This window comes from Pundamilia nyererei, unplaced genomic scaffold (assembly GCF_000239375.1).
Source record: "Pundamilia nyererei isolate P.nyererei 1_Seehausen unplaced genomic scaffold, PunNye1.0 scaffold00019, whole genome shotgun sequence".
Classification (NCBI taxonomy): Eukaryota; Metazoa; Chordata; class Actinopteri; order Cichliformes; family Cichlidae; genus Pundamilia; species Pundamilia nyererei.
In genome coordinates, this window is record NW_005187420.1 from 3727794 (window position 1) to 3749154 (window position 21361).

The window sequence follows — 21361 nt, forward strand, 5'->3', positions numbered from 1 at the left end:
GGATGCTGCTTGGTAAATCACATAAATGTTCCCCGGTGAGGAAATCGTGAAAGATTTTGTTTTGTAACCTTACAGCAGGTTTGATTATACTTCAATTACATGTGTTGGTGTGAGTCTTACTGCAGCTGAAACCAGTTTAATAATTCAATATTTGTCATTTCCAAGTACTTCAGCGAGTGCCGGATATTACGTTTCGACTAACATGTTAAACATCATACATGCAGAACAAAACCACCGCCAACAATATTAGTAACAGGAAGTGTCAATGAATGTCCAGGGATGAAGATCGTGAGTCTGACACAGGTCACATGACTTCTATGAGCCTGCCTGTGTTAATTTATTCATTTAAAGTGGATTCATTATCATTTCATGTTCAGCTACTGAAACCACTGACCTGTGACCACTCCATGGCCGCCCACTGGGGGCAGGCGAAGGTGTTGCAGATCTGTCGGGCGACAGGTCGCGGGGAGTGCGTGCACTTCCACTCATCCACCTGGGAGAACTGCCCGTGGGCGTCCTCCTCCACACACAGCACACTGCGATCCTGCCAGCCCCCATTTTCACCACAGGACACTGAGCACTGGGTCCAGGGGCCCTGCTCCCAGCTGTGCACACACAGAAGAGGCTAAATGAGTTTTATGTACACAGATACTGAGTAAGGTGGAGGTGAGGAGGGGGCAGAACCTTCCTGCATAGAAAGAAACACCTGGAAGTGTGGAGGACGTGATTCGGCAGCGAGGTCAGCAGCACCTGTGACAGGCAGCGCACGGAGGTTATTACAGTGCTTTAAAATCACTCGACTTCAAACCAGAGAACAAAAACTCTCATATTTTTAGATCCTCTCCTTCCCCTGTCCTCGCTGCTTTCATGTCTGATCGAAAGGTCACCTTATTTCATAAAAGCTGTGAGAATGATCTTAATAAGTAATGATGTAATAACATTTATGCACCAACGTGGAACACGTCTGAATCCCGTTCCTTTCCCCTGGAAGCCTCGTGTGGATCAGTGCAGGCCCAGATCCGACACATCCAGGTGGGAACACGAGGGTGGGGGGAGACAGAGAGGCAGGAACGTGTCGCCTGAAATACGAAGCAACTCTGACACTTTTCCACAGCTAATGTCGATTCCACTTTACACTTATGTAAGCTATAGATTCAGCACTCAGTGAGTACAAGCACCCCGTTACACTCTGTCACACAGAAAGGAGGTCAGGGACATTAACGAGGCCATTTCAGAACAATTAAGACTGCAGGACTCCGTCTCATTATGTTGTAATTAGATAAGTGCGGTGATTAACAGTCTGTCTCATTGCAAGTGGTGCATCAGCCTCGATAGACTGCAATCAATGCGCGTTCCACATCCGACGGCTTTTAGAGCTGGAAGCATCACTGCACTGCATAACTGTCTTTGTCTTTCTCCAGCTCCTTTTTCAAACCAGGCTGTCTGCAGCCACGCTCATTATGCAACCCTGCTGACAATGACAACGATGTCTAATGCAGTCCAACAAAATGCTGGAGATTCGCACACTGCACAGAGTTCAAAGGTAGGTCAAAGGTTAGAGTGGCTGATGGGTGCACACAGTTCAGGACTGGAGGTTTATATCTGCTGCACGGTGTATACGTCAGTGGGAAACTGAGGCTACACTCATAGAGATGCTTTCATCTACAGTGCACAAAGTTTGCAGCTTTAAGTGTGTGCTTCTGGAAAATACACACATTTTAAATGAAGCTCTTCAGAATATCTACATTTATAAAAGGTGAAGGTGAAGCTAACAGACAGCTAGCAGAAGCCACAAAGAGGCCACGCCCCTAATAATTAGGGGTGCAACGATGCACAAAATTCATGGTTCGAGATAGGAAAAATGTTCATGGCTTTTTAATTTGTCATTTATTAAGATTATAAATATATATTTGAACTAAAAAGTACATTTTTTTAATTTTAATGTTGCTGAAACAACAAAATAATAAAAAAATAAATCTGATTGAGGAATCACTCATCTTTGGAAAAGAGAGTTTATTACAGAGAAATGTCTCTTTCAAAATAAAAGCTCTACTATACGCTTCTTCTGGGCTATATTCTCAGCAGCATATTAAACATATCAGGTCCCCATAAGGAGAATCCTGTGCTAACGGCTGTCTAAATGACTCGGGTAAAGTTTGTAGCATGCTTGTTGTTTTTGTCTGCTTCCACTTGTCTTTGCACGAGGATGATGTCGGAGTAAATGTGCAGTCATATTCGTTGTGTTCCCACTAGTGCTGTCAGCGTTAATCTGAAATGACATTAACGCCACAACACGGCAAATCTCCGTTAACGAGCTGCCGCGGATCGCCTAACTGCGCTAATGCACTAGTTCCCACCCATGTAATTGAGCATTGTGTGGCACATCCAACATACTGTTTTACTTTAGTCCATGACGCGCTTACCTTCAGGGTCATACGTCACATGAAGACCAAAATAGTTCCAAACGCCAGATCTGAATGAGGGTGGGGGAGGTTCAATTTGCCATGTTGCAACGAGCTTAGCTAGCTTGCTAGCTTGCCCTGTGCTCAGTGAATCTGCGTTCGACTACTCCGCCTAGGCTGCACTGTCGAACGCAGATCCACTGAGCGCTCAACACAGACAGCATAGTCAGAAGGAAAGTTGATCAAATAAATGTTGTATTGTTCGATACATATGCGTACCGAACCGAAAGCTCTGTATCCAACGGTTCAATATCGATACGAGTATTGTTGCACCCCTACTAATAATGCAAACTTTAAGCCCTAATAAGCTTTAAACAGGTGAGTTATAAAACCATCCTCCCCCTGTACAGGTGTTATGAAGGAGAAATGACCCACAGAGACCAAACAGTTTGTTTCTGCTGTGAAGTTTTAACATGGGAGTCTATGGGGACTGACTCACTGCTGCCTCTGCTGGACGTTAGAGGAACTGCAGGCTTTGCCACTTTTAATTTTGAGGCTCTAAATATGACACCATCACGTCAAAAATAATAAGCATAATTCCCTCCTCTGTTAGAGCGTAACAGTCACCAGTGAGACCAGCACAGCTGGAACTCCACATGCATGAACTTATTTTTGGGAGGAACTACATCCAAAATTCAAACAAACGGTGGAGCTCTCTCTCCCTAAAGAACAGAAAAGAGTGAAGACGAGAGAGGCTTTTGTTGATTGAAGGGTAACGCTGTGGAACACCACGGAGGAACTCTTTCATTTTTCCCACGATTGAAGATGAAAAGTCAGACTTTTGTGGAAGGAGGATTTTTTTTTTAAATAACTGTATACTCTCAGAAAAAAATCATCTTAGCAAAAACTAACAAAGTATTTTTAACTAAAGTTATGACTGAAAATCTGATCGCAGTGGTTTGAGCGTCTTGTGTGAGGCTCTAATGTAATTTATTTTTACTTTCGAGTGCATCGAGGTTCGTTTAACACTTTGATTTTATCTCAAGAGTTAGAGGTACTCACCGAGGCAGAGGCTGGAAGCGGTCATGAGGCATCACTGCTTTGAATCCATCACTGCAGGAGACAAATGTGATAATGATAACCACACAGCAGCATATCTAACATATATAAACACTGTTAAAATCACTATCAAACACATTCTGTCATATTTGTTTAATCCATCATTAAAGCTCCTTTAATAATAAAGGTTCTGACACAGCTCAGGTTACACTCGTGTTCACAATCTGCTTTGTGCGACCCCAATAAACCCCCCAAAGACAAAACGAACCATTATAAGAAAGACATGAGCTCATTTTGAATTTGAAAGCAGCAACACGTCTCTCGAAGCTGGACAGCTCCTGTGACGGTCTGTGAGCTGAGGAGAGCAGCTGCAGGGGGACGATGTCCTGCTCTGGTCTGATGGAGGACTCTAGCTGCTCTGCTTCGTCCTGTTGTTGCTTTCATGATGCTCCAGATGTTCTCAGCTGGTCAAAGGTCTGGGCTGCAGGCGGGCCGGTTCAGCAGCTGGACTCCTCTCCCATGAAGCCGTGCTGCTGATTTAACATCGTCCTGCTCAAACATGAAGGCCTTCCCTGAAAATCTAGATAGATCTGACCTCCGATCAGTTTCCACTTTGCTTCAGTCCATTTTAAAGGAGCTGTTTCAGGCCACATCTGGCTTCTTCCCTGCATGACGGAGCTTTAACCTGCACGTGTGGACGGCAGGCTGAGACACGTCACTGCCATCAAATTCAAAATGAGCTCATATTTGATATGAAATATTAAAATCTGTCAGTTTAAATATTTGATATGTTTTCTGTGTTCTGTTGTGAATAAAATATGTCTTTAAGTGATTTGCGAACCATCGCATTGTGTCTTTATTTCCATTTTAGGCAGCGAGATGCACAGACTCGTGCATCTGTTAGATCATCTGAATGAAGACGTGTGCATGCACTCAACTGGATCTTTCTTCCTTTTTTTCAAAATATGAAAATATTCCTCATTGATGTCAATGAAACCACTATGGGGGACGCTGGTATTTGATCCAGGAAGGCCAATAGCTCCCAGTTTCAACAGCGGGGCTCGCGTGCTGTGGTGTCAGCGTGCCAGATTTAAAAACGTTGACGCTAATCTGTCGGCTACAGTTAACACGCTGCAGCGGAGGAAGGAGACGATGACTATAAACAGGTAAAACAGTGTCGATGCCGAAGCTGCGACGCTGCACAGCCACCAGCTGTCCGCACCTCTCCGGGCAGGGGTCCATGTTGCACTCTTTGAGCTTTGGAGTGGGTTTGGTGTTTTCAGGATAGCTGCTACAATGGTGCTCGGGCAGCGTCTGGTTGGACCGGATGTCTGTGCACTCGGCAGAGTTCAGCTGGTAGCCTGAAGGAGGGAAGCGACCACGCCGTTACCGCTCTCACACTCTAAAAGTGAATCTAAAAGCATTTTTAATCACGGCGACGGTCAGCTCACCTCCTCCGCACGTGACCGAGCAGGGGAAGAAGTCAGTCTCTCTCCACTGGTATCGAATTGGTTTGTAGAACAGAAACTGGACAACAGTGTCCTTGGAGCCTCCGTACTTTATCTGCACAGCACAACAGAAGAGGGTGGACACAGCGGGCAGAGGGAAGAAGGACAAAGTCAAGCTCTGCATGTTAGAGGAGCCTCCGCTGAGTTTCTCAAACCAAATCTACGCAGTAATTCAGCCATTTTCAAGCATTTAATCCTAAAAAGATGAACCTGCAAAAATACAGAAAGATTTAAGGCTTTTGAAATTCCCATCATAAAGTGAAGGACTTGATCCTTACAGCATTCAAACTGTTGCTTTGATAAGACCAGCACTTTCCAGCAGCCCTCCTTTTTTAATACAAAAGGCGTTTGAGTCATTCATCACACACTCTGCAGCTCTGGATAAGATTTAGCTTTGTGCACTGAAAGCATCGACTGCACACCGAGCTTTCAGACAGATGGTAATGTGTCATATTTGTCACCAAAGTAATTGCAATTACAGAGCGTAACTGATAGCAAACCCACTGCGGCTGGGCACCAGTGGGCACAAAGACGAGGAAACAAAAGAGCGGAAGACAAGACTGAATAAGTTTCTGACTGAGCCGAATTAATAAAACAATGCAACACTTTAATCTGCAAAATTCTGCCCTCCAGCCTGCATGAAATAACCATAATCTGCAGCTTGTGCCCACATCGGCGGGCAGACGTTCGTTTCCAGAACGTGAGTCTGCCCGAAATACTTCTACGCACCTGAGTAATCGGGTCCAGGCGGGCGAGGATCAGCAGCAGACGGACGGTAGTCAGCGCTCTGATCCCAAAACGAACCGGACGAATCATCCACACGGCAGAGAGGCCACTTTTGTTTCTCTGACGGGATACGATGCAGAAACTGTGTCTGCTCCATTAAACTGTCGTTTATTTCCTGAACAGTAATGACAGCGGCTCCGTGTTAAAGGATAAGAGTGGAGTTTCTCTGCTGTCTGTGTCACTCAGGCAGGTTAGAGCAGCCTTTGGTTGGATGGATTTTCTAGAAACCATCATATTGATTGATGATGGTTTAGCTTTTTTAATTAATCTGCATTTGGAAACTCTGACTTGGAGATTTGGGCTACAAATCACGTCACGTCTCCGATGTCTAAAAACTTTATGGTGCAAAGTTTAAACATGTTCAGCGAGTGAAATTAATACTTCTATTGAATAAGACGACCTACTAATACTTGTGGTACAACTTTTCATATGAAAACAGCATTTTCTTAATTTGTGTGACTAAATATTTCATATTAAAAGGTTTTCAATATGATTTCTTTTACATTATTGTGAAATTCAACTATGTACAGTTCAGAAATTGTCAGTAGCTGTCTTTTGCAAAGTTTTTATGTTTTTACTTTTTCATTAGTCCAAACTTTGGACCATACAGTTTTTATGCGACGGGCCGACGGATGAGCAGGAGCGCATCGATCGAGTTGTTCTGTAGTCTCCAAGCGTTGCTGGAGCTTTAACTTCTTCAGACCCACACTTTCCACGGATGTTTAGAGAAGAAGCGAATAATAATTTTGGATAACTCCAAAATGCTTTTATCTGGTGCAGACAGCCGACTGTCGACGGCCCACTAAGAGCTCGTCTTTTCTACGAGTGGAAAAAAAGGAGGGCTGTGATGCTGGTAGTACAAAGTGGAAAATGCATTTCCACTTAGGCCTCATTGACAGAAATTCTAATAGTGCCGCAGGCAACAAGCTCTCAGTCTCATTAAAACAATGCCTCAAAAGCCAAATATTCACAGCAGCCTGTTTTATTTATGTTTGCGCTCTTGTATCTGTGATAAAATATGTCAACAGAAGCTCAAAGTCCTCAGGCTGTTTCGCTATGAAGATCGCTTCACCTTGATGATGTAATCAGCGCCGAGTGGGCCGTGCGTCCTGAGTGTCTGCCGGTCGTTCCCCCTCTGAAAGTCCAAGGAGGTGTTTCCTATCACGTAGGAGCCCGTCGACTGCAGACCGGTCTCCTCCTTCCTCCCCTGAAGAGACACGGCTTCAATAACTGGCAGAGAGACAGAGCAGGAGGGAGCGTTATTAAAGCACACGCAGGATTAAATTCATGCTTTAAAAATGCAAATGTCTGAAATGTGACGCGCAACCCGACAAGACTGGGTGTGAAATGTGTTGTTTACTTCCACCGAGAGGAAACAAGTTCTTACCTAATACTGGAGATAAAAACTAGAGATCTGTGTGACTCACCTCGTTAGCTTACAACGCAGAGAAGACGAGTTTTTGGGAAGCGTTACAATCAGAGACATTATGGCAAACCAGGTAACAAAGACACAACAACCAAATCTGTAACAGCTGTGGGGTCTTCTTACTGTACTGCACTGCTGATTTCACAAAGGTACTCAATTCAATTTTATTTATATAGCGCTTAATCAAAACAACAGTCGCCTCAAGGCGCTTTATATTTCACAGTAGTACAATAATACATACAGAGAAAAACCCAACAATCATATGACCCCCTATGAACAAGCACTTGGTGACAGTGGGAAGGAAAAACTCCCTTTTAACAGGAAGAAACCTCCAGCAGAACCAGGCTCAGGGAGGGGCGGGGCCATCTGCTGTGACCGGTTGGGGTGAGAGAAGGAAGACAGGATAGAAGAAAGTATTAAGTTCAGAGTACTCTAAAATGGTGAGTGATGTTAAAGTCCCACATTTTCGGTATCCCCTTTTTCAAAAGCAAAAAGATACAGTAGAAAACATAAACTTTGCATCAGTAGAAGATAAGATAAGACTTTATTGATCCCACAATAGGGAAATTTTTTGCGTCACCTCAGCTCAGGTACAGATATCAGAAGAAAATACAAAAATACAAATAAGTACAATCAGTGAAAGAAAGTAAGATAATACACTATATACAATGGTAGCACACACAGTATGTGATTGTTGGTTGGAAATATGGAAGACATAAACTATATAGCTTGACATAACTATTGTACCACTACTATTCCTATTTCTAGACATGTACACACTAAATATAATGTACATATGTCTACATATACATACATATATACCTGCACATGTCCATACACATGGACATATTAAGATCCAATATTAAGTCCTGTGTTCTGTCAAGTGTGATAAAATAAAGTTTTCCTCTCAGAGTTTGTTGTTTTACTGTAAACGGTGCTGCTCTGGTTCTGTCTGCAGGTGCAGGTCTGACATCTGTGACTTAGAGACTAAAAAGTTGCTGTACTCCATTCCAACGAGTAAAAATCAGTAGTAATATGAAGTACGCAGGCCTGTTACATTAAAGCACAGAGTTCTCACAAGAGATCCAAGGCTGTCTCCAAAAGGTGCAAACCACCTCTAATTACTCAGAGTTTCCTGTAGCCTCCTCACAGCCGCGTCTTCCAGCTCCGCCTTGGGGATCCTTGCACTCTCGAAAGCCAGGAAAGAAGAAGCAATTCCACTGGTGTGTCTTCGGGTCTATCCCTGGCGGATGCATCCAAAGAACTTCCAAAGAGAGCCGTATTCAGACTCCAGCAGTGTCTTCATATGATGGGCAAGAAGAGCAGCTCTGCTCCTTCTGACTGCTGAACTCTACAAACGAGTCCAGCCTTGGAATAGAATTAGTTTGCCGTTTGTGTGACTTTTGGTTGCTATCCACGGCTCATTAACCCGTTTAAACCGATGGGAGTGCCACCATTCACTCTGGCAACCAAGCACAGACCACCCAAATCCTCATGTGGCTTTTGGATGAATATGTCGGCTGTTGGTCACGCCCCTTTTGTTATCTGGGACAGAAACTGTGCAACAAAAGAAAACGTGTAATCCTAAAGCCAACATGTGGGCCCAACCAGATACATATTCATTAATTCATTAAGGTCAATGAGTTAATGAGCACAGCTGTACCTGAACCTGGCACACTGAGTGTAGCTGCACAGCTTCTCTGTAAAAGGACTGGATGCCTCTGTCGGTGCACTCCTGTAGCTGATTGTGCATCATCACTCAGGATGATTCAGCGCCTTAAAAGCCAATGTGCAGGTATAAAAGCCTAGAGCAACTTCACTCTACCTGAAATTGTACAGTGAGCGGTGGGAAGGTGCCTCACTTTCCGGCTGCTCAGGCTAAATTACACAGTCCACCTCTATTCGCCTGCTGGTGCTTGTTGCCTCTTGGAACAAAATACTAAAATCTACTGGCAGATATATGGGCCAGTAATCTTTTCCTGAGTGTTTTCAGAGAGTGTGTTTGTGTTTGGAAGTACACTCTAGTTTTTATGTACTCCCAATAGCTTCCAGTAAGCTTAGAAAGCAACTCTCCATCCGCTGCCAGGACGCTGATGAGTTTCATAGCTTCTTCCTTTGCTGGAAAACCACGACCTTCGCCTCTGGCTTTGGGGCCGTGGATCAATCTGGCCTGTGCTGTCAGAATGAAACAGTTTGAACTCCATGAAGTCTGAATTCAACAAAGAGCAGATCGTTTGTGCTTTTCTGTAAGACTTTGTTCTCACAAAAGGTTGGTGCAAATCCAATTAATCTGTCAGTCTAAGACAAAGCATCACCATTTTTCATGTTGTGATTATATTTAACCTCTTAACATTCAGCAGGGTCGGACATCTTTGGGCTTTCCTGTTCCAACCGGCTAAAACTTAACATTTACCCAAACCCTGCCTCTGACCTGGACCCCGGATAGATTGCTGGTGATCTGGTGGAGGTTAAGTCTGACTTTTCCAAGATATTCCATGTTTTTTAAAAAAGATCTTAATTATGTTACATGAAAAAATGAAAAATTCGGGAGAGGAAATCGTGGAGTTTTTGGCCCATTATGAAAAGAAGTTGTTCATCTTTTTAAAGTTACCTGGTGTTAAATTCTGATTACGTGTTTGATATTATGCTTAGTTACAGAGGAGTAACTCTCTGAACTGTAAATGAGTGTGTTGGACCTGTTTTCTGCTATTGTGGTCTGTCTCTCCTCTAAAATGAGCTCTTGGTAACAGATGAGCAACCTGCCAAAGAAATTCTGGGTTACTCCTCGAATCAGGAGCCTCTGACTCAGCCAGAACATCTTGGAGCTGTTTTAGGATCAGGTTTGTGCTGACGTATCTGCATTCGCCCTCAGACCCTTCACTTTTTTCAATCGACAATAAAATAGAGCAGAAAACCCAAATGATGCAACGAAGCAGTCAGCAGGATGGGAATCGCAGGGTTTCGGCTGTGCAGGGAAGTTTTTTCTTCACATCTCTGGTTTGTTTTATAACAAGGTGAGCCCAGGTCTGGACTTGGAGCTGAAAGCATGATTTACTGTCCAAACTATCACCACTATTTATCAGGTGACACTGTGGAAACCAACACATCAACACAACACAACGTGGCATGTGAGGAATCTCAAATCAGCTCCTACTGGACCGACTCTGATTTACATAAAACTTTAGGCCTAAGACAGCTGGGATCGGCTTCACCACCCCCACAAACACAACACTGTGACAAGGATGAGAAGAATGGATGGATGCTGGCTAAAAGCTGTCAAAATGACAGATTTGTTTAGATGATATGAAAGACGAGTAAAAGTGTCCAGCTTTTATCTTTAATTTTTTTTCAGATATTTTCGTTTTCTCAAATTCGGTCACTGAACCATTTTTCTAAAATTTCACAGCAATCATTTTTGTTACGCAAACTTCAAAAGCATAAAAGTTTAAAACTAAAAACTAGCAAATCTGAGACGGTGGAGGAAATGTTGTAAAATGAGCTGATTTTAGATGGAGTGGCTCATTTGTCTCAACACAACATTTGTAAAAAGTGCTGTGCTACAGTTTCAGTGTTGTGCTTCGTGTTGGTTACTGGGACTCTCATGTTGTACTAGTTGTCATTATTATTGTTGCAGATGTGTTATATTAGCAGCTTTGTGCATGTGTGTTGGGAACAGTGGTGGCGACTGGGAAGGGCAGATCCCCAGTTTACCCTTGTTGCTTCACATAAATACCCAGAGATTAAATGTAGTTCTGGTTCATTTCATATTTACACTGAATCACTGCATTTACAGACATTTACATTTGGACCAACAGCGAGTCTTCAATATGCCTGATGCACGTTGGTCGTCACAAAGGAAACAACAACAAAGACCATTTACCATAAAAAGCGAAACAGCGCAGATCTGCCATAAAACCAGTTCACGCACGTTTGGTTGTACTTGGAGTTCATCAGGGCTCTGATTGGGTTCAAACTCTTGGCCATACGATGACGACCACCAACGTAAGAACTGGATGTTAAGTCTTTGTGCTCGATGTCTCGTTTGTCTTGTAAGTCAGGTTTGTAAACTCAAGCATATTTGTCCCTGGTTCAGCTTCTTTTTGAGGAAATGCATCACTACAAACCACATTAGATGGTTCACTCTATTTAAAGGTCTCCGTATGGTCCTGTGTTGGTGGTCCTTAGGTGCTACACAGGACTTTCCATACTCAGGCCTACAAGTTGTAGCAGTGTCCCATTACACTGGTCAACAAGCATTGTGCTACTGGGACTCCTTCGCCTGCCACAGAGAATTTTGCTGAGCTTGTGAATAACATGCTGAAAGCAGGAAATAGTCCCACAACATCACTGAAGATGCCCGCTTTACGTTCTCATAGCAACTTCTTTCCAACAAATCTGAAAGTGTCGGCGATGAGCACGGGGAAAGATTTCCACGAGATATAAAAGTGACGGAAACCAACATCAGGGAAAATTTAATCAGAGGCAGCTACTGTTGTTTCTCGCAAAGAGACACGAACGTGCAGAACAAGTGCAAAAGCAAACAGTTTTGAGCACAACGACATCTTTTTATTTGAGCCAAGCTGACAGAAATATGTGTTAACGAGTCTCTGGTGTTGGTAAAAAACCTGATGAAGAGCTGGTCTGAGGATTCTTTTAACCAGGAGCCAAGTCGAGAATCTTCAGAATAAACGGTGAGCTATTCTCGCTCACGTTTGTGTGGTCGATTGTCCTTCAGCTGAGCTTCTGCCGCGGTGAGAGAGGTCATTATATTAAAACAGTGTTTAAAAATGCAAACTGAACCCAATCATGTTCTCATAAATCATCACATGTAAACCAGCAACTTGGTATTCAGAGCACATTTTAATAAACACCCTGTTGTGAGACGATTACACGGCAATCATAAAGTCACGCCTGCATGTAGCAATAAACACAGATTTGATTGACTGATCCTTCTTCATATTCAGTCCACAGACCAGCACGAGACAAATAATCCTCTCACCATAAATGTGTTCCTTACAGAGAAACTGAATTCACTTGAAATCGTCTGTAACATTATTATGTTAAGTTCTTAAGAGATCAAAGCGCGAATGTGCGTAAAAACCTGGTGTGAAAAACACGAGTTTCATAGGACACACTGTCAAACTGAGCATCAGCTTTGCTTTGTTCAGCTTTTGGAACAAAGTAGACTCACCGATCATATCGGGGCCTTTGGCGTTGAGTCTGAGAAAGCGACTTCCCATCGGGACCTCCAGCACCGTCTTCAGAGCTGCAGGTGGAAAAAAGATCAGAAAGGTTTCGGTTAAACTGACAACACAACAACCGTCACTGAGCAGAGAGGCGGACACATCCAAACACCTGCAGAGGAAACGTTTTGTCTTTGTCTGCCTTCTCATGTTTTGGGTTTTATGTTTTTTACCGTAAAAGTAGTCCAGCCTCGCTTGAAAACTTCTCACATACTGACACTTGATGAGCATCAGACTGGATCCCCTTCAGCATCTTTTTTCAGGAACGAGTCTGCTACAGTCCGACAGGACTCGCTCAACACTGACAATATCTGATCAAAACTTTAGAGAATCCTGGAGGCAGAGCATCAGGTGAGGAGCTTCATGCATTCATGTTGGAAATGGAACGACCATTCAGAGGAACGACACGAACTGCTGGACCACCGTGTGCTCGCACAGAGCATCGTCGCTCAGTCTTGGACCATTCGCCAGATGTGCCTCCCTGTGAATTCTTCCAGATCCTGAAAATCAAGTTGAAGGATCACCAACACAATTCTGCAGCCACACCAAGGAAAACTGGTTGGAAAACGCAGCAACACCAAAGTTACTGCAACCGTGTTGTCTTTGAAATGGTTGCTTTGAAGAAGGGGACCAGGCCTGTGACCTGTGCCCAGTGGTGGTGATCTTTAAAATGTCTTTGCATCAAGACGGCGACAAAACAGCAATAAGAGAAAGTCAGCCTGCTATTAGTCGCCGACCGAATGGGATCAATGGGCTGGATGGGCTATCGTATGCAATCCTGTAATAATACAGCAATGTTTCTTTTTCTGTAACAGATCTCAGTTAATCTGTTCCAGAAACACAAACTCCTCCACAAAGTTTCTGCAGGACGGTGATTTAACTGCAAAATGACACGAGCCCTCAGGGACATTGCTTTTACGCAGGCATATAGGCAGAATACAATCAGTTCTGTTACGTCCACTACTGGAGGAGATGCTTTGTAGACGAGTTGTGGTCATCAGTGCAGACTGCCTCAGTTCACAACCACCAGGCCGGGTCCTGTTCCTTGGTTGATCTTATATCCTCGTGTTGATGTTGTTCCCACGTCATCTTAATAAATGTTGTTCCAGGTTCAACATTGCAAGTGACCAATCACGTTGTTGTGATGTACTTTTGCAAGCCAAGCGAATCATTCATTTATGAAATTCCAGTGTTGCAAGAACAATATGCATAATGCTTACCGTTTATTAAAGAACAGCATCCTGAAATGCAAAGAATTCAAATTGCTGGATCGGCGGACAGAGGCGGCTTCTCGCAAGTTAAGTAGTTTTTTTTTTACGACGCTTTTTTCCGAAGTCGCAAAAGTATGACATCACAACAATGTGATTGGTCACTTGCAATGTTGAACCTGGAACAACATTTATAATGATGATGTGGGAACAACACAACACGAGGATATCAGATCGTGCTCTGTTCCTAGTCTTGTGCGTTCACTCATGTCCCAGGTTAAAAGAATACAACCATACCAACCACCACCTTGTGGGAGAAGTTTGAAAGATGTTTGACATGTAGGTTTTTCTTTAAATCAAACCATAAAGTTTTTGCTAATCATAACCATATTCAAAGTGTGTTTGCCTCTGAAGAGTCACAACATCCATCCATGTGTTAAAAGTGACATGAAATGAGAGACTTAAAAAAACAAAGAAAAAGTGTTGGAGGTCTGAAAAGCCTCCACACTGCTGACCCTTTCCTGTTAGCTTCCTCCATCCTCTTTAACCGGTGCAGAGGTGCTGAAAGGTGGAGCAGAAACCACTGAACAATATAGAACTGAATTGCACAGATTGGCCTTGATTGGCCTATTGTCACCGAGACCCGATCCAGCTTTCTCAGACAGGATCACATATTCATTCACATACTGGACCAGACATCACTGGTAAGAAGGGAGTACAAATAGAGAATAATAGAGTATTTCTTCAGCCACCATGATTATGCATGTAATAATTATTTTTTACTCTTTTCTACATCTACTCAAAAAAAAAGAAGCGGGGAGGTAAGATATGAAAGTGTGGATTTGTAAATCTGTTAAACCGTAAAACAGCAGAAGGACATTTTATACTCAAACATCCTTAAAGGCAGCGCCAGACGGGATTCGTTGAAAGACCACAGGTGCTGACACTCGAGCTCAACAGCAGACGCCGGACTTCAGAGCGGGGTGTGATGGTGGAGAGAGTGGACAACATCTGAAGGAGCTATCTGAATCCCATCAGGCTGGAGAGGCAGCAGCGTGTAACGTTCATTATTCTTCCAACAGAGTGGAGTAAATGTCCCTGACTCGAGTCCACTAACTCGTCTCTCGCCTGTCAGCGTCCAATAAAGTCACAACACCTTCATTAGAGCCAAATCTTCAGCACAGAGCTTCCTTAAAAAAGGTGGAAATCTGTTGATTTGAAGGTTCACTCGTGTTCCAATCTTGCTGAGTCGACGCTCACGCTGCATCTCGTTATCCTGCTCATGAATTTGCTTGGTAAGAAGTTAACATCAGCAGCAGCCAAAGGTGCTCCTCGTCCTGCAAAACAGCTGCTGGTGCAGCTGCCAGCACAATCCAGATATCATTACTTCACAGTTAAAGATTTGGGGCAGCAGATATTATCTATGTAGGTGGTGGCTGGGTGGTGGTGGTCACAAGGGGGCATTTAAACCTCTTCAACATCTTGCCAGATTGTGTCCTGGATGTTAATCAGTGTAGGTGTTACCTTGTTAAGCCGCCCCAAGGTGAAAATGAAAGTCCATTAATGGAGCTTGTTTAGCAGCATTAATTGGCAGCTCTCAGTTATTACACGCGTTAGCTGGACTAAGGAGAAACTCGCCTTCAGCTCCCTGTTTGTGGTGAAGGCTGACGTGAGGAGACCACCACACCGCAGCGCTGTCCTGCCTGCTGCTTTACAGCTGCACAGAAGCAGCGATCTCCTCCGCGGCTCTAAATAACGTCCACGTGTGTGCTGTTAAATGTCACCTCGCTAACTAGTCAGTCACGCGCCTCTCCTGTGCAGGTCGCAGCGTGCAGGAACAACAAAATACTGAAAGTATTCGCTGCTGTGAAACACTTTGTGAGGTTTCATGGTAGACGAGTTTGTCCCACGGCGGGTAAGCGAGGAGGCGTGGGCACGAGGCGACACCTCCACAGACAAACGCAGACTTAATTCCATTTTCTATATTTTATAAACGTCAGTTTCTCCTCCAGCGACAAACGAGAGCCGAGCTCAATTAACACGCTGTGGCTGTGAGCCGCTGGGCTTTACCCCAAACATAATTATACTTGGAAAACTGCATCTGCCTTTAAATTTATGGAAGCTATGGAATAAATTCAGCTGCAGCCATTTGCAGTTTTTTCCCCTTGAACTCTAAAATAGAGATTAAACATAAAGCCAGGTTGTTTTTATGTTTTTTAAGCAACCTTCGAAATAAATTATGAAATGAAACATAGATAAACAGCTCATTTCACACGAGGCCGTCGACTCTGTAAACCGAGGCTTTAGGGAATACTGCTGCAAATTCATATTCCAAATGCAATGACTGATAAACAGCGGGGTCATGAATAATGGATGAGGAGGAACAAAGGTGATACTCGCGCGTCTGTAAATAAATTCGCTCTCACTAAGGCAGGCCTAAATGTGCGTGATTGGTTAACCTTATCGGCTCTCTTCTTCTGGGACATTAGAGCCGAGGGCAGGAGACAAAGCACGGGAGACGGAAACTTACAAACTGGATGGAAAACAAATGAGTCTGACAGGTAGAGTCCTTCCAGCCGGAAACTTTGATTGTTGTGTAAGAAGGCTTTACAGGTTCCCCACTGGCCTGGGATAACAAGGGCGCCGAGCCAGTGTCAGAGACACAGAGCACGTATTCACGGGACCTGAAGTCAGATGTACTTGTGCAGTCGCTTATGATGTGAAACCCAGGAAAGGTGTCCTGGAACCACAAACACACAGAGTGTTTATTCTAAGACAGGTCACATGATAGCTGACGAATTCTTGGATGGAGCGATAATATATCACATGAAAAATGCTCCAAAAGCCTCCAACAGCACCTGCACCTGTCAGTCAAAGAGGCCCCGCCCCTAATAAGCCTTAGACTTCATAACACCCCGCACAGGCGTTATGAAGGAGAAATGACACACAGACACCAAACAGTTTGTCTCAGGCTGTAAACGTTTATTTCTGCTGTAAAGTTTTAACGTGGGAGTCTATGGGGACTGACTCACTGCTGCCCCTGCTGGACGTTACAGGAACTGCAGGTTTGGGAGCTTCATTTTTTAGCTGCGGACCAATGAAATATAGATTTTTAATATTTTCATATTCACTTTATGCCAGATGTTTCCAACATTCGTCAAACCAAAACCAGTGATTTTATTTAATGCTGTGTTTGTGTGTAAATCTTGTATAAACGAGGTGTTTTGAGTTTTCCTAAATGCAGTTGACGTTCGGTGCTGCAAATTACTTCATCCTAATAACAAGTTCATGGTTTTAAATTTGACCCTCCTGCACATAAACTGTATACCTGTCTGTGAAATCTGAATCCAAAAAGAAAAACATGAGACTTCATGAAGAACAGATGCTTTATGATTTTAATCATCCGTCTGTCGTGCCTTATCCACACATGCTTTTGCTAATATAGTTTAGAACCATAGGTATTGATTCGTAACGGTAATAGAGCCACGTTCAGCAAACATCCGCAGTGCCGAAGGATAAAGAGTCACTGTAAAACATAATGTGTATCCAGTTAAATTCAACCTAAAACAGCCAAATTATGCTGAATGAACATATTCCTGCTACAGAAGAGTACTGGCAGATATCCCCGAGTTTAAATCCACACTTTCAAAGTTTAACGACCTTTGCTGCCTCTCTGGTTAAAAATATTTCAGGGCTATTTCGTTTTATCCATAAAACATGCCGTCCATGATGAAGGTTACTAATGAATTCAATACGTTTGCAGAAATTATTATTTTAAAAGTGGAGCACGCTCACATGTTTGTACCGACTCTGGGTTTAGCAGCTGCAGCACTTCAATAAAAACTGTAACGACTGCCTCCTTCATGTCTCAGAGGCTGAAAAATAAAACCAGCACCAAAAGCTGCAGTTCCTCTAATGTCCACTAGAGGCTCTGGCAATGAGTCAGTCCCTACAGACTCCCATGTTAAAACTTTAGAGCAGAAATAAACATGTTTACAGCCCGATACAGTGAAATTACCAAAATTAAGTAGTGATTAATAACCTCTTTAATTAAAACAAAATAATTATAAAACACAATTAGAGCTGTTCTACATCAATTTTTTTAATTTTTTAATTGTTTTATAAAAAAATCAAATTATTATTTTGTACAAATATGTCAAATTACAATTATTTACTTCATTCCTGAACATTAAAAAGAGTTTTAGTTTTTGAATGTTATGCTTGATTAATGCTGCAGTCCAGTGCGACTCAGAGTCGAGTTTAGTTGGTTACTTACTGAATAAGTAATGTTTTTTGTTTTAAACATGTTTTTCACAGATTTCCAAATTACTCGTTTTTCTTATTTTCATAATAACACATTTATCAACTCTGTAATTTCATGTATGGAGGAAGTAAGTGCAATGCCAAAATACCCAACTAAAGACTTTTGAAGCTATGAGTGACATCATGGTGGTGGTGTCCATCTTTTTGTACAGTCTATGTTTTTCTGGCATTGCTGCAACCTTACAAACTGTACCATCTGATCCTCGAGCCTCTCGACTGTCTTTACCTTCTACACATAAAACTACATTTAAAGGTGACACATTACACCAGTGTCCTCACATTTCAAATCAGCACAGACTTGAAGAAGCGCGCTGACTGTTCTCTGCGATGAGCACTCCTGCAGCCTGTTTTCAGTCGTTTCAAAGGGAAAAACCTTCAAGCTAAAGTTCTAATCTAAATTTGTCAAGATCCAGAAACGGAATATTAAATCTCCCTGCCCGGTCTTTGAGAAGTGATGGACAGATACACCAATTAGCTTATTAGAGCTCAGAGAATGGTGACCGACCTCTGCGTGAGGCTGGGGAGTGCAAAAAGGAAACTGCCAAATTGGCTGGAATCTTAATCCCAAGAAACTAAATGTAAGTGATGAAGAATGTGTTGCACAGAACCACTGACATTTAGTGCAGATGTTTGTTCTGCTGCAGTCCTCCAGGGAGGTAAGGCTAAAAAGGCCAAATGAAATCTGACTTGGCGTGATGCGAGCTTAAAGAAACCAGAGATTAAACAAGAAAGGGAGGAAGAGGAAGCAGCGAGAGTTTCTGCATCGCTGGGAAACAGATTAGAATACAAAATGTGATCAGGCTGCAGTGCTTCCAAATCATTTGTAGATATCAGAGAGCATTTATATTGGATGCTGACAGAGAACTCAGGTAGAGTGATGTCCACTGCAAGCACTTTAACAGAGCAGCAACCAGCGGGGCTGAAACACCAAGGCCTGCAGTTCCTCTAATGTCCAGCAGAGACATCAGCAGTGAGTCAGTCCTCACAGAGCAGAAATAAACACGTTTACAGCCTGAAACACAAACTGTTGGGTCTCCAGAGATAATTTCCCCTTCTTAACAACATGCATTATTAGGGGCGTGGCCTCTTTGAATGACAGGTGGATGGTGAAGTTCAGGTGAAGCTGCTAGCTTCACCTGAAATGGACCTCTGCACCGTGTTTGTGCTGTTGGAGCCTTTTCATGACATCATGTGACCAATAATATGGCAGCTGTGAGGTCGCTGTACCAACAGACCATCCGAGGAGGCGGAGCTCCCATACATTTAAGGATGCAGACATTAACTAACAGCGTCTGACATTAGCACTCGTCTGATCCAAATATGGCCACTTCTGGCTCCAAAGCACGGCTGCAGCCGAAATCTTTTATATACAGTCGATGTTTTAAACAAACACAAAACCCTGAGTCACTCAGGGAAAGTTTAGAGCAAGTCTTTGAAGGACCTCTGCTAAGCAATCGAAGCCTCGATGTGTTTTGCAGGCCGATGTGTTCTTACTGATGGAAAACGACTAATGTCAGGTCATGTGGAAAATGCAGATGCAGAGAAGTAAAACAAACCCTCCAAAATAACAGGATAGTCCAACTAAATTCAAACTGACAGTCAGTCTGAATCTGGTGTTTGAAATTGGGGCCGTTTGACAGCAAATTCCCAGCTGCTGCCTTTTGTTTCCAGGCCGCCTCGAGTGCTGGTAAAACGTCTTGTTGTGGGGATTTAAATGCTGCTCAGCTTTCTGGCTGTGCTCGCTAACAGGCCGTAGCATATATTAAATGGATTTGTTATCCTCCCAACAAAGGATAAAGGCCTTTCGCTGCCGCTGCATTCATTGTGTGCAGTTGTGCTCACTCAGCTGTGCGGCTGTGTCTCAACAACATCGGAGTTTCTGAATGAACCAAACTACACACGGGATGAAAGCTGATCGTCTGTGGAGCGCTTAATGCTGGTGTTCGGATCGCACTCGTGCGTTTAAATCTCGCCTTTGCTTTGGCGTTCGTGCCGGGTCGCCCACCCGGCCACACGCCACAAACCTGTCACTGTCGTAATGTGTTTCACTGGGTTTAGTCCAACTTCAGGAGGCTGGTTTTGATGGCACATCACTTCTTGAGAACTATTTTAATATTTAACTGAAGCTCCATGGGTGCACTGTTCCTTTAACAAATATCCCTGCACAGAAAAACTCACTGAAAAGATGTCGTTTGCAGATCGAAATAAGTGACGCCTCCTCTAATGTGTAAACAGGAAATGAAAACAGAAAGCAATAAATAAATCACAAAGACATATTTCAGAACATGGGAAACATATCAAGTATTTAAATGGAAACATTTTATTATTTCATGAAACATATGAGCTCATTTGATTTATGAGGCAGCAACATGTCTCTAAAAAAGTTGGACAGTGACAAAAAGGCTGGAAAAGAACATTTCACTAAACAGCAACAGCCGGAGCGACGCTGTAATCAGCTTATTTGGCAGCAGGTCAGGAACATGACAGCGTTTGAAAAGAGCTTCTCAGAAGATGAGCTGGGCAGAGGTTCACCAATCAGCCGAAAGCTGCCTGCAATCTGTGCGCTGCATTAGACAGACGCGAGTCTGTGGTGACATCAGTGCGTGGGCTCAGCGTGCCGCCCACACGTGCAGGTTAAAGCTGCATCATGCAGAGAAGAAGACAGATGCGACCGTGTTCCAGAAACAGCACCGCCTCCTCCGAAGCTCCTTTAAAATCCACTGAAGCAAAGTGCAAACTGATCTGAGGTCAGAGTTCATAAGACCGCCATCAGACCAGGACGGGACAACGTCCAGCAGCTGCTCAGCTCACAGACCATCACAGGCTAAAGGTTAAAGGTTAAAGAGGAGGACACGGACCCGTCCAACTTCTAAAGATGTAAATAAAATAAAAGTAAAACCAACATGATTTTTGAATGGAATTGAAACTGAGATGTGTTTAAAATAGTTTAAAGAGTTTGTTTTCTGTGTTTCGCTGTGAATAAACTCGGGGCAGCGTAACGGCAGCGTACACTGAACGACAGGCTTCCTGTGGTCAGCACTGAAACAACATGGACACATCTTTGGACGAAGATCAGACGAGGACACAGACAACATGACGCTGCTGACCTGAGTCCTCCAACAATACCACATCTTTGTGCCCATTAGAGGAAATAAGCTATTGGCTGTGGACTCCGAGCTTAACGAGAGAGAAAGTTTTAGGTGCACCTCCGTACAGCTACTCATCAAACCTCTTATGAAACACTTTCACTGGACGTCCGACCACATTTATGTTCTTGTTTATTTTTTCCACTGATTTAACTCTAAAGTTGGCAGAAGAGAGTTTGGTACGGGCGAAGCTTCTGACACACACACACACACACAGACACACAGACACAGACACACACATACACACACACACACACACA

General features: G+C 43.4%; 1 protein-coding gene across 1 annotated transcript in view; it reads right to left on the reverse strand.

Annotated features, from left to right (window-relative positions):
- Positions 1 to 21361, reverse strand: part of adamtsl3 (ADAMTS-like 3) — a 97331-nt gene that overhangs the window by 44318 nt on the left and 31652 nt on the right. The window contains exons 8-13 of the mRNA XM_005726448.1: positions 12373 to 12447; positions 6828 to 6985; positions 4913 to 5024; positions 4684 to 4822; positions 3465 to 3515; positions 395 to 605 (exon numbers count right to left, since the gene is read on the reverse strand). Of these exons, the coding sequence (XP_005726505.1) occupies positions 395 to 605; positions 3465 to 3515; positions 4684 to 4822; positions 4913 to 5024; positions 6828 to 6985; positions 12373 to 12447 (746 nt within the window). The remainder of the gene's footprint in view (positions 1 to 394; positions 606 to 3464; positions 3516 to 4683; positions 4823 to 4912; positions 5025 to 6827; positions 6986 to 12372; positions 12448 to 21361) is intronic.